This window comes from Anoplolepis gracilipes, chromosome 2 (genome assembly GCF_047496725.1).
Source record: "Anoplolepis gracilipes chromosome 2, ASM4749672v1, whole genome shotgun sequence".
NCBI lineage: Eukaryota > Metazoa > Arthropoda > Insecta > Hymenoptera > Formicidae > Anoplolepis > Anoplolepis gracilipes.
The window spans coordinates 15,870,088-15,883,571 of NC_132971.1; the positions used below are offsets into that span (position 1 = coordinate 15,870,088).

At 28.3% G+C, this 13,484-nt stretch overlaps 1 protein-coding gene across 4 annotated transcripts; it reads right to left on the reverse strand.

Moving 5' to 3' along the window:
- Positions 1–2,676: 2,676 nt before the first annotated feature.
- Positions 2,677–13,035, reverse strand: Aplip1 (JNK-interacting protein Aplip1). 4 transcript variants are annotated; one of them, XM_072886971.1, is made up of 8 exons: positions 12,792–13,035; positions 10,246–10,470; positions 8,405–8,646; positions 6,350–6,625; positions 4,791–4,943; positions 3,996–4,279; positions 3,557–3,735; positions 2,677–3,052 (listed from the first exon to the last, which is right to left on the reverse strand). In XM_072886971.1, the coding sequence occupies exons 1-8, from the start codon at positions 12,872–12,874 to the stop codon at positions 2,980–2,982; spliced, it is 1,515 nt and encodes a 504-aa protein (XP_072743072.1). In that variant the 5' UTR covers positions 12,875–13,035; the 3' UTR covers positions 2,677–2,979. The 4 variants fall into 4 exon arrangements, with proteins under 4 accessions (XP_072743072.1, XP_072743075.1, XP_072743073.1 ...); XM_072886974.1 differs by having other exon boundaries at positions 8,405–8,625; positions 10,258–10,470; positions 12,792–13,034; XM_072886972.1 differs by having other exon boundaries at positions 10,258–10,470; positions 12,792–13,034.
- Between the last annotated feature and the right edge of the window lie 449 nt (positions 13,036–13,484).

Here is a 13,484-nt window from a genome sequence, read left to right on the forward strand (position 1 = left end):
TATGAATATTGTGGAAGAGTGTCGATTTTTATTGCTTCATTTTTTATATTTGACCTTTTTATCTTTGTTTACAATTTATCTGGTGCTGAAAAAAGGATACTGCATTCTAAAAATATTAATGTCAGATGTTTTTTTATTAAATTAACAGACTCGCAAAATAACTTGCAAAACCGATCGGTTTACAAACGTAAAATTATAATAAAGACTTCGTCACATTAAGTTACAAGTCGTACAATTGTCGAGGAGACTTCTTCGATTGATCCAGATTTCTATCATGATAAGAACAGTAAAGAATTAGTCAATTGAGAGAAGTTTCTAAATATTTATGTTATTGTTACCAGATCTAATTGTTTAATGAATGAGAAGATGATAATATATGTATATAATTCAATGAAAATACTCGTTTGTATTACGCACCCCTCTTATTGTATTCGATAATGTGTCGAAGAGATTTGAGAATTATTGTGTCATTAAGAATAATGGATTTCTACGCAATAATGACATAGTTGTATGAAAAAATAATTGAAAAGGCACAGCATTCGAGACGATCCCAATCAAAGGCACGTGTAAATGTTTTGCAACCACGATAAGAGTCTTCTAAAATGAGTAATCATCGTAAATTGTCTCTCAATTTTTATTCAGTATATACCGTATAATTGAAGCGTGTTGTGTCGAACGTATATATGGTTGTTTTATCATGTATGTGAGAGTTCTATACTTATATCATGCACTAACTTTTAAATGAATCAACGCGTATTCCTTTATTTTATTTTCAAAATGAAAAAAATGCCTATAAAATCAAAATTCTCATGTACAGAAAGTTTTAATTATAAAAAAATTAAAAACTTGGGAGATTTTATCGTATAATGTTATGGTTTTAACCCTCTAGTACCACAGAATATCATATTAACAATAAAATTTGACATTGAATTTACTTTTTTCAAATAACTAGATATTTGTAAAAAAAAAAATATTTCAGAGAATTTCTTATCACTATCTTGTTCTTTGCTTCATATTTTAAATTAAATTGCAAAAGTGATCGCATTACTTGATAATTTAAAAACAATTTTATAAATACATTGTCTTTATTGATTGAATCGATGACTGATTGCATCTCAATATTAGAAGTTCAGAGACTGGAACATTGTATGTATGTATGTACATACATGCACATTGCATACGCAATGATATAAAGGGAGTGTAAAATAACAAACTGAATAAACACAGATAGTAATAGTGATAAGTATCAATAATACTGTGTTCATGTTGATTGCACGCACAAGTAATATCATTGTTCATTTCTATTTTCTTTTATTTCACATTTTCCGCAACGAAACGGTACTTGCAATTTAGTTCATACTATATAAGTATTCGGCGAAAACGTTGCAATGCAGCATAATAATATTTTGCATACAGAGGCCAACGTGCATTTCGATAGTGTCGTCTTTCACAGAGTCGGACGAGATTGGAAGAGATTCAAGAGTACACACTTAAAATCTTATCGTTATAAAAAAAAAAAAATAATGAGACTTATAATCGGTGACTTCTGCAGCAAAGAAAAATAGAAAAATATACGAGATTCTAATTACAGTGCGCACATATACACATTGACCACTGTCCTTTTACTAATAAGAACAATACAATTGGAGATTGTTCTAAACAACTGTTCGTTGCTACGATGAAGACTGACATCAACAAAAAGCACATCCGATATACGGCACAAGAGTTAAGCGTCATTTTTTTTCTTAAATCGTCCAATCTCTGCTACGATTTTCTTTTTGTTAAACTCCAAATGATCCAACGCTATTGTCGTTCCCTTTTTCTATGTGTATATTACTAAACGAATTAACTTGGTCATAGGATTGGGGTTTTGGGAATTAATTCGCATATCTAGCTATTAGTTATCAAATTTTTGCTTATTGAGGAATATTTAACGAACTTTTTTTCAGGCATGACGCGATTATTACATTGGGTTGTGATATTTAATTATCTAATTGTCAAACTTTTCGATTTAAAATTAAACAATTTCTAATTTCTTTATGTTTATTTTTGACTAATCAAAACCGCTTTAGTGCGATTTAGGTCTTTAAAAAATCTATTTTAAGTATCAATATATATAAGTGTACCTATTGCAATGTTAATATCAATATTTTTATTATCTTAAAAATTGATATATACTTTTTTGAAACGTAAATATAGCAGAAAATAAGGATATTTTAATTAAATTTTTAAAAGTGACGTTCTTAATTGAGAACATTAACAGGAATAAACGATTAACATAATTTGCAAGTTGCTCTGTCTTCAACTGTAAGAGTATATAGTATCAGAAATAAATTTTCGCAATTGAAAACAGATCAATTTTGATCAACTATTAAAGCGTTAACATATATTACTCTTCATTTGTTAATTTATGTTTGTATCATATTTTGCCATATCGTTTCGTTAGCAGAAATCATAATATTCGATTCAGCAATATTTTATATCTGTAAAGAAAACTTACGTTTATAAAAATTTTATAAAATAATAAGTAAAATAATATGTATGTCTCATTCAACAATTATAATATAATACAAAGAAATAAGAACATATTCAAATATCTTTCAGTATAAAAATAGTGTTAATTTTAACCGACACGATGCCTATGATAGAAAACCAAAATAATTATGTTAACCAATATTATTCAAAAGTCATTTCTTTCGGCTCTATTTTACATATACATTGAATCATATTTGATCGCGTATGCACGAATTGTTTAGGAACAGAGTATGCTATAATGGAAAATTGAATCCGTCGTGACGCTTTCAAAAAACGCTCACAATCAGTACATAGATATACATATGTTCAGTATATGTATAAATTGAGTTGTTTGATTTGCGTTTATTTTATATCTACAATTAGCGGGCGATATATACAAGGGATAAGGGGGAAGTGAGATTTATCATTTTCTCTACAGCCGTTATATGTCAGGCCGAGAGCAATTTATTCAATGTAGATGTCTTCTATTGGGAAAGCAGTCTCGATGAATTTTGTGTAGAACCGATGAAAAGCGCGTCTGAAAGAAAAAAAATCTCGAGTTATCGTTTGTGATCTATGAACAATACATCGCTGCAAGACGCGAAATTTTCTTTTCATTTTTCAAGAATATTTTTAAAATTAAGATATTTAAAAAATTTTTGAACACACATATGTTATCAAATATTTATATTAATTATACATATAACGATTTATAAAATACGATAAAATAATATAATATATATATAAAGAGAGAATGTATTAATATAATATATAAAATATATATTATTATTACTAATAATAAAGAAGGCAAAATCAATTATAAATTAATTTTTATTAAAATTAAAATAAATTCAATATCTTCAATTAAATTTAACATTTTCAATTTAATTAATATTTTCAATATTTTTAAATTAACAGATCTATACGAAATGACAATCAAAGTTCTGTATAAAAATAATAAAATTATACAAGTTATGAGATTAATAAGGCTTTGTATGTAAAAACACAAATTTAAAATAAAATTATATAAAGAATGACTTACCCGACAGCTTCGGCAACTGGTCTCGTAGATTCTTGACCAATGAACACGTGGCAAGCGAACCTCTGTAGAGTAGGGTGCTTCGTGATGAAGCCTAGGTAGCGATGATCGCGAGGATGAAACGCACAGAACGATACATTCTTCAGTGAATAGAAATAGTCATGACATGGACCCTGACTTTTCTGCAAAGCCAATGTCAACAATTAGAAACTCTTTGATTTTCTCATTTTTCGTTCCAATTATTTATGCATTACTTTATACTAAATATATTTTTAAAAACGTTTAAATGTAACAAAATAATTTGCATATAAATTCTTTTTACATGAGGATTGTATAAGCTTTATGATATATCAAAAGTTTAACAAAATGTATGGTTTTCGATGAGGATTAAATATAATTTGAATAAATTATATATAAATTTTGATAGCAAGGAATCGCTTACCCTTGGTTTACTTCTATCAACCATTCGAAGACCTTGATCGGATACTTCCAAGATGCAGCTTTGCGAGACGGGTGGATCCTGCAACGAGTTGCGTAAAATCCTCCGTACAGCTTGGCAAACCACTCCTGTACCCTTGTGCGCCAGGGTCTCTACCGAACCCAGGTAACCCAGAAGATATCTTTCTCTCTTCACCTTAGGTGCGGTGGGATCAAAGTCACTATAGTCCATGTCGACTGCGTAAGCCGACGGAAAGATACCTTGCCGGCCTGTCCTCAGATTTACTCCTAATACACAAAGAACAGAAGGATAAATTCTATCGATAGTGAATCTGAAGATAACATTAATATTATATTGCTTTTTATTTTTCTCTTACTTATTTTTACTTATTTAAAAACTTTTAAAAATTGAGCTAAATAAATATCTAATATGTATCTAGAAATTAGTTTTAGATATTCAATCTCATAATTTATATTATGATTCGTAAATAAATAATTTGTTACACGATTTATTATATAGATCACAAAACTTTTTTAAAAAATAACGACAATTTGTTTGATTTAAAATATGCGTTTCCTCAACAAATTTTGTACATATTTAAAAATGTAAAAGTTATCCACAGAATAACCAAAAGATTAGAATTTTAAGATCTCTTTTGTGAATATTTGTTATTTCATCATCATTAGAAGGAAAATTGGATTAATTATATTAATTAAATGAAAAGAAAAATTACTATGATCGAGATGAATTTACGGCTCGATATTTTGAATGATGCAAAATTGATATTGATTTACGCACCTTCGCACCATAGGTCATCGGCCTCCTTCTGCACATATATAGGATCTCCAATTTCAAGATCAATTTCGTCATGATGTCGCGGTATAAACTTGTGCAGGCCTCGATGCGTTGCCTCGAGCAGTTCTAATTGGGTGAATGGTACGCCTCCGCTTCCTGCGAAATGAAGAAGCATTCTGGTATTGATTTATCCTAGTTATTTTGATCCACTTGAAAACAATTTATGAACAATAACTTCTTCCTGACTTTCAAAACTTTACCAAAGGCAACAGAATTTTTAGACTTGCACAGCTCCTCGCAGAAAATCTAATAAGAAATATCGTAAAAATATATATATTATGTATTTCTTGTGTGTTTTACAAGATTTTAAAAAATGATTCTATTTTCGTCAAAAAAAACAGTGTAGATTTAATTTTTCTAATATTAAATCTTATATTAAACTTTCCTTTTCTAATATTAAAAAATTAAAACAAATTTAATTCAAATTTAAAAATTTAAATATAAAGTTAAAAATAAAATCTTATTCTTTATCATATTAAATTTTACATTAATACACATATATAGAACACATTTGGAAGAATGAAAATTTTAACAAAGTATTTGGATCTGGAAACTAATAATTGTAATAATAATATGTATGTGGAAATTAATTATATTATATAAATTTATTATATAAATCACAAAACATTTTTAACAAATAGCGATCACTCATTTAATTTAAAGCTATACATTTTTTCAACAAATTTCGTCCATGTTTAAAAACGAAATAAAATCTTCTTTATTTTTTGACAAGCGTCTTTAATATATTATTTGAGTTTCACATTACTGATAAAATTTGAATACTTGTACTTAAGCATTTTAAGTAGTTTTACATAAAAAGTTCAAAAGATTTAAACAAACTATGTTTCTGCACACACTGATAATTTTTCGAACAAACACGACGATTTGAACATTTTCTATTTGGAAGAGATCCTCTAAATGTGTTTCTTTTAATGTATTCTGTATTGTATTATGTCATTAATGAAACGAATATCTGCTATGTTGCTATATAAAAAAGTTAAAAATTAAATGTTAAAAATTAAACGCGAGAAAAGAAATATGATATAAGCACAAAATTTGTGAAGAAAGTGATTTACAACTAAATTATGATCGAGGACAGAACCATTGCATTGATTTAAAAAATAAATATACTAAACTTTAACCGCGATGTTATTCAAAATGTAAACTGAAATAATTAAAAATAATATATATCCATTTCGAGAATATTTTAGTTATTTATATGATTAATTGTTGAAATATTATTCTACTTTTAATGTTATGTGTAAATTATAAAATTATAAATACAAAAAATTAAATATCTTTAAAATATTTATTAATTTGGATGTTTATTAAGATTTTTGTTTATATGAATTCTGTCATCCCGTGATAATACTTAAGAAAAGCTATATGTATTTATTCTATTTTTTATATAATCATTCAAATAGATAGAGAGATTTAATTAATATAATATAAATTAATATATAGAGAAAAATAGATAATACTCCGAAGAGAATTACAGTTACCTGGGGTACTACTAGGCGATACCGAATTTGTGTTTTGTAGGGTGTTGCAAGGTATGGGCGATACGCTTTTGGGTCCGTTTTCAGGTGAATGGGCAGTGGAATGGCCACTGTCGGTGGCCATTCTCTCACTGTCAGGTGAACTGTCCTCATGGCGAAGTCTAGGATGACATTTCCTTAGGATAAGATGAGGCCGGGCCGATGTCGAGCCGGTGGCAGCACTCAACTCATCTGCCAGAGAAGTCGATGTCTGCATAGACGTCTGGCACATAGGCACAGCTGAAACAGACACAATACATTTTGCACCTGAAATATTTTTTTTTTACTTGAAACTTTATTCTCTTAAACTGAAAATGTCACTGAATAAATTATTGACTCCATCGAAGATCAGTAAATATATTTCACTAATCTTTAGTGAAAACACATTTTGTTCTTCCATCTTATGTTTCACTGATTATGGCATCATTTTACTAAAAAAATCAACCACAATCATTAACTGATTCTTCTCTTCAATCAATGAGATTTCATTGTTTATAGTGCTAAACTTATAACTGAAATCATTGTTTATCAGTAATAATACATTGATTCTATTAAAAAAATAAGAATCTGAATATTTCTTAGTAATATTTGAACCTCTAATTTATTTAATTTAGTTTAAATAATAAAGTAAAAATTTCACTATAAAAAACAAAAATTTGGACATTTTTTTGGAATTTCAATTTAATTAAAATTTAAATAAAATAATAATTTACAATACAGTAGTTTTATTATATACATGCATTTATAATTTATCTATATCAAATGTCACACATTATTTTAAATAATTTGCATTTTATGTATAGTATCCATAATAACAAAAATAAAAATAACACTCTAAAAAAACTTCTACTAATTCAGTATTGTTAGAAGTATAAGTTAAATTTAATTAAATTATTTTTAGCATTTTATTTTAAAATGTATAGAATGAAAGAGATTTTTTTTTTTACATACATCGTAAGTTAGACAATGTGTAACATTAAATTGAATTATTCAGAGATCAAATTATTCAAAAATTTGATCTTATATAACATAGCTATTATTTTTTCTCTTTTTTCCTAAAAGTAATTAATATTAAATATTAAAATATCTTTCTTAAATACTGTGAAAATAGAAAAAGAATAACTTAATTTTTTCTTTTGTATCTATTTTTAACATTTTTTATCGTACCAGATTTTTTTCGTATAAAAAATATGAAGTCCACTAATCACTTTCTCCATATTTGCGAAATGATATTTAGATAAATGTATTTGAATTTATAAAACAACAGATTTATCGATTGCATTTGGAAGACACTGTTTTATAATGTGCTTCTTATAGAACTAACATGATACAAGTGGACTGGATCTTTTTTTATTGTGGTTGACAACGCGGTTGATTTCTCGATTTCATTGATACATATAACTAACATATTAGGCGGTGATAAAAAATGATACAGCTGATGTCTATCGGATACTGTGCATGTACTTGGTACTATAAATATACTATAAAGATTATATGTTTATTTTATTTTATATTATAATAAAAGCCATATATGTCGCAACGAAATATGAAAATAGCAAAGTAATATAATTTTATATAAAATATGAATATTATTTCAATTATCTAGATATAAGATAATTTATCATATTGTCTCTTATCTTGCTTTGCGTGATATTATTATGTGACCGATATTTAAAAATATCTAATAACAGATTAATAAAACATATGTTAGCACATTTATCATTTATTATCAAAGCTTTAATCTCAATCATACCGTTTGTTATCAGATTATTGAGAATTTAAATTACTTATAATAATTTGACAATTTAAAGCTGAAGAATGTTTATGTAACAAAATTTTGTTAAAAAATGTTATCATTATTAAGTAAATTATCTACTCATACGAAATTTGTTTTTCTTCCAAGAGTTTCGATAATTCAAAATGTAAGATTAAAGAAACGCTACGTATATGGGCAATTTTTTTTATTATTGTTATCATTATTGAACGAGTTATCTATTTATGTGGTGCCATTTTTCTTACATTTCTTGTTTTTCGGAATTTCCGGCAATCTTCGACGTCTGCGCTCTGTACCACCACTTCCGGGTCGATTTGATGGCACGTGCTCTGGCGTAGGCCAGGAGCTCAAACTGGAACACGAGTCGCCGACATCGCTGACGACACTATCCCGACCGCCGTTACCGGATACGATAGTGCCACCCCCGCCCGGTCCTGGTCCGCCGCCGCCTACTGATCGACCCCTGCTGCTCAGTCCACCGAACAGGCTAATGTCATCCAAGGATAGCCGTATAGTAAACTAAACTATTATTTTCCATGCTGCCTGTTTTATTTTAACCTTTTGAAAAGTATAAAAGAAAAGAACTCTCGTTCTTGATTTAAATGAAGTGAAAATTTATATTGTTGCGTAGCACTTGAAACCACTCAATTAAGAGTTAAAAAGGAGAGAAAAAAAATTGCTGTCACAAAATTATGAAAGATTGCGATACATATTATATGATCAATGTTTTTATACTTTTCAAATTTTAATATAATGCAGACAACTGCGAATAAAATAAAAAAATATGGATCTTTAGGATTTTAAATGACTAAACTTTTTCTTGCATTTTTATAATCATATAAGTTTTATATATTTATTGCAATGTGTTACGTAACACATCGTTACTGTCATTAGAGATATATACATGTTTCAGTATTAAAATTACTTTTGTTAGAAAACTGTACAATTTTATACAACTATGATATAAAAATTATACATACATATATATATATATATATATATATATATATATATATATATATGTATATATGTAAATTTATAATTTAAAAATTTTTTTAAATTTGTAAATTTGTAAATGTAGTATGTAATTTTCTTTGTCATACTACATTTATTTTATTTTAATTATCTAAAGAAATAGAATATTTTTAACATTTTTTAAAGGCCTTAATTCAAATTCAAAAATTTAATGTGATATATTTTATATCAAATTAAAATTTTTTCGATAATTGTGTTGCAACGTGGAATGAAAAAATTGAGGGTTACAGAAATAGATATGGAAAGCGCAAAAACCCACGCATACTTGAAACGCTCGAAAAATATCGAGTTTGAAAGTACTGCATAGCAACACATTTTGATTACAATCTGCATTACACTTCCCCACCACGTTACAGTAAGCGACAATTAATTAATAATTATGAGCGTACAGGTTGCGAACTCTCTCCGGGAGAGTATTTTCGGAGGCTTCTCGAGCTATTTTTAACAAAAGATCAGAGTTTTTATGAAATTGCTTTTATGAGTTTTTATGAATTTTATGGTAAATGTGATCCTGTACGTCACTGTACATATATTATATATAGATGGGTAATATTTTATAAATATATATATATATGATGTGGATATTAAAATGATAATTGTAATTGAACATGAAATAAATTAAGACGGTTACAAAGCAATTGACTGCTTGTCAAAATTGTAAAATATTGGGCAAATAAAATTTATTTTGCATTTAGTGCAAAATATGTAAGAAGAATTCAAACGCGAATAATAATTGTTTCTCATTGCGAAGAGTCCAAAAGTATTCTTTTATTTTCAACATTGCTTTAAGTTTGCAATTAAATTGCTATAAATAAATATTCAATATAATATTTTATATAAATATAATATCTTATTTTTGTCTCTTTCTTATCTCGAATTTTTATGTCTTTTGTCAAAAATGCAAGAAAGATTGCAAGCTTTATCTATTTACAATAGGTATAATAATATTGATGTACGAATAGTATATAAAATTGTACATCAAAGAAAAATATATGGTATAAATAAAGTATGTAATCATATAATTTATAATAATAAGTAAGTAAACACTTACGATGTTACCAACCTAAAATCGCTATCAGCTATGATCGAACAGTGGTGGTCCAGTTCCTCACTGTCATCAGGGGTGGTATGTCCGCTTTGATCATCGTGCCGATGAATAACGACGACTTCTTCATCCTCAGAGTCGCCGGTAACGACGTCACAGGCTCTGCCGACTTCTTCATCGCTTCCTTGCGAAGACGTTGGTGAATCATCGATCATCACATCATGTACGAGCCTAGCAGCCAAATCATTAAATATGCATATAAGGTACATTAAATTTATGGTAAAAATATGATTCATAAATGAGACATATAATAAAAATCAATAAAGTGCATCTGATAATGAATTGTCCTTAATTCTTTAAAAAGTCGCGAGAATAAAATTTCTGACAATTGTTTTATTACTTGTACATTAATACTTTATTGCGTGATATATAATTTAGAATCATTCTTTCAAAATTTTAAATGTATAAAATATAATTGACTAAAATATTTTACAATAATTATAATGTAAAACAGAATTAAGAGTGATATTTTTTATCAATAATCATGTCGTAAAAGATATAGAATATAACACTATGCTTTATGCATGTATTAGAGTTCTGATTCTCTAAAAAAAAAGATTTACAAGTATTCTAAGGTTTTCGGATTCTCATTAGAAATATACACTTTTTCGAATACTCTTCAGGAAAAGATAAAAAAAAGTGTGTTTATCTACAATCCCTTCAATATAAGCATATTTCGAATCAAATATAATATCTCGTGTATAATGGTTTTAAATTTGTTTTAAAAGTTGTAAATTTGATAAAAATGCGAATCTATTGATATATATTCTACATTACTTTACTTCAAAATGTAAACAAACTAGACAGAAATAAAATTAGAAATAATTGCAGATATGGTATTCTGTGTCTTGTTTTATTTTTATACAAATTAATCTCGGGCAATTATACATTTAAATTATAATTATACATCTTTATAATTTAACGAAAAAATATTATATATTTGTATAATTGAATAAATTAAAAGTTATTAAATATATATATATATATATATATATATATTGTTTAAAATTGCCCGAGATTTTGTTTATATATTCTAATTATTTATACAAATTATTTATACGAATTGTCTTTTTGAGAAATTAAACTATTTTTATCTTCTTCTAATTTAATTTCATATTCAATGATCAACAACTAACAATAAGATTTGATTACACAAACATTACATTTACCAATATTACGATTATGAATCGCTATATTTTATATAATTAAATCGTATGCCAGAGAGTCTCATACACACTTATATACGACTCATACACATGTATCACACACAAACACACACACACACACACACGCACGCACGCACATTACAATAGATAGTCCTTTGTAAATAGGATTATCGGTTATTTACGACAATAAAAGTAACAGATATGTATTTTTACGTCACAACAAAAATCATAAATCACAACCAAAATTGTCTATATGCGTTGCGTTGCAGTTTCATGTCGTACTTGTATATCCTTGTGTCACTTATGCTATAGGATCAATAATTTTAAAGGCATGATGCCGATATAACTTGGCTATTCTTCCATGACTTTTAATCTAATCATATATCGAATCTATCAGTAATTTTGAAATACAATTTTATAGTTCCCTTGAGTCATGAGCTCTCTTGTGTCAGATATATTTGTACATTTTCCTCTTTGGTTTGCAATACTATGCAATATTGCAATAATATTTGTCATCTTCTCTTACCGAACAGAAATGCTAACAAACTGCTACTAATCATCATATATAATTCTTATTAAAATGATATATCGCTATTTCTCAAATTGTCACTTCTAATTTTTATCTTGTTTCAATCTTATCACATATCAAAATGCAGAGTTTAAATAAATTATCAATATAAATTTTACGAATTGATAAAATTTTATTGAAAAGAAAATAATGTAAAAATTATTGTTTATTCATATTATATAAATATTATGCATTGTTCATTTGTTTATAGATATTTGATTTTTGTATTATATATGAACTAATTTTTCTGTTCATATTGTTAGAATAATTGATACTTTGAGACTTCAAGCGTGTATAAATATTCTATAATTATTATATATACTCTCAAACATTAATATGATAAAAATATAGTATTTAGATGAATGATGTGTTTTTTAAATAATATTAATTTGTCCAATTATCTGCATATACTTTCAGAAATTTCATAAAAATATCTAGACTATAACTATTGATATTTCTTATACACTAGCCATGCTTAATTTTCGATCTTATCAACGTGGTCCACTACCTACAACCTACATTATCGTCCTGCATATTTTTGCTTAGTAACAATATGTGACCTGCGCTATATTATCGTTTTATTTTAGCTTCTAATGTGAATTTCTATACCAATCCTCTTATTCAGGTTCTTGTCTAAATTAGTCGCTCTCTTTAATTTCAGACCACCGCCTTTCGCAAACGATATCACTGTCGCGGTCTTTATCGGATCATCGTATCATCTGTTCCAAAAAGAGGTTTATCGCGGGGCGCGTACTCACGTGTAGTTGGAAAGCGGGGCCTTCAGATGTTGGGGCAGCCTTTCGAAGTAGTGCCGGAACTCCTCGAACTCGCTGTCAGCCATCGTCGTGTCGTTCGCCTCGGGTGAGCAAAATACAGGGCACAAGGCAGGGGTCGGTTCCCAGGGCGGCCGTGGCGGCCTGGAGGAGAGCTACTCGTCGACCCCCAGGAAACATACGGGGTGAGAAGATGTCGCTGACGTTGTCGTCGACGTCGCTTCGACGCCGTGCAAACGCGACGCAACCCCTATTGATTCCTGCGTGGAACGTCGCGCGCTTGCTCGTTCGCGTGGGGGTGGACAAGGGTTAGTTCTCAAGAGAGATAAAGAGAAGAGAGAAAAAGAGAGAGAGAGAGAGAGAGAGAGAGAGAGAGAGGAAAGTAAAACGAGAACTACATTCTAAGGTGAATGTTTGGTTGCGTATTCTTATCTTGCATTTAACATTAAGTACAGCGATCACTGTGAACGTTATCGTTATTGATGTTATCATCAAATACATCGAGTTAACAAGAGATAAAATCCAGTAGTTGCATACGGCATTAAATGAACACTGAATATGCTTTTCTGTCTAGTTTGAACTCCTTCAAGAGATTTAACTCAATTGCTATGGTTAAGTTAGGATAGCATAACTACTTATGATGATATAAATTAATTAACAAATGACGTTTTATATTTC

Coding starts and splice junctions, on each gene's coding strand:
- Aplip1 (XM_072886971.1), bottom strand. CDS start 12,874: ATGGCTGACAGCGAGTTCGAGGAGTTCCGGCACTACTTCGAAAGGCTG. Junction 10,471..12,791: donor GCCCCGCTTTCCAACTACAC/GTGAGTACGCGC, acceptor TTTGGCTGCTAG/GCTCGTACATGATGTGATGA. Junction 3,736..3,995: donor TTGATAGAAGTAAACCAAGG/GTAAGCGATTCC, acceptor TTGGCTTTGCAG/AAAAGTCAGGGTCCATGTCA.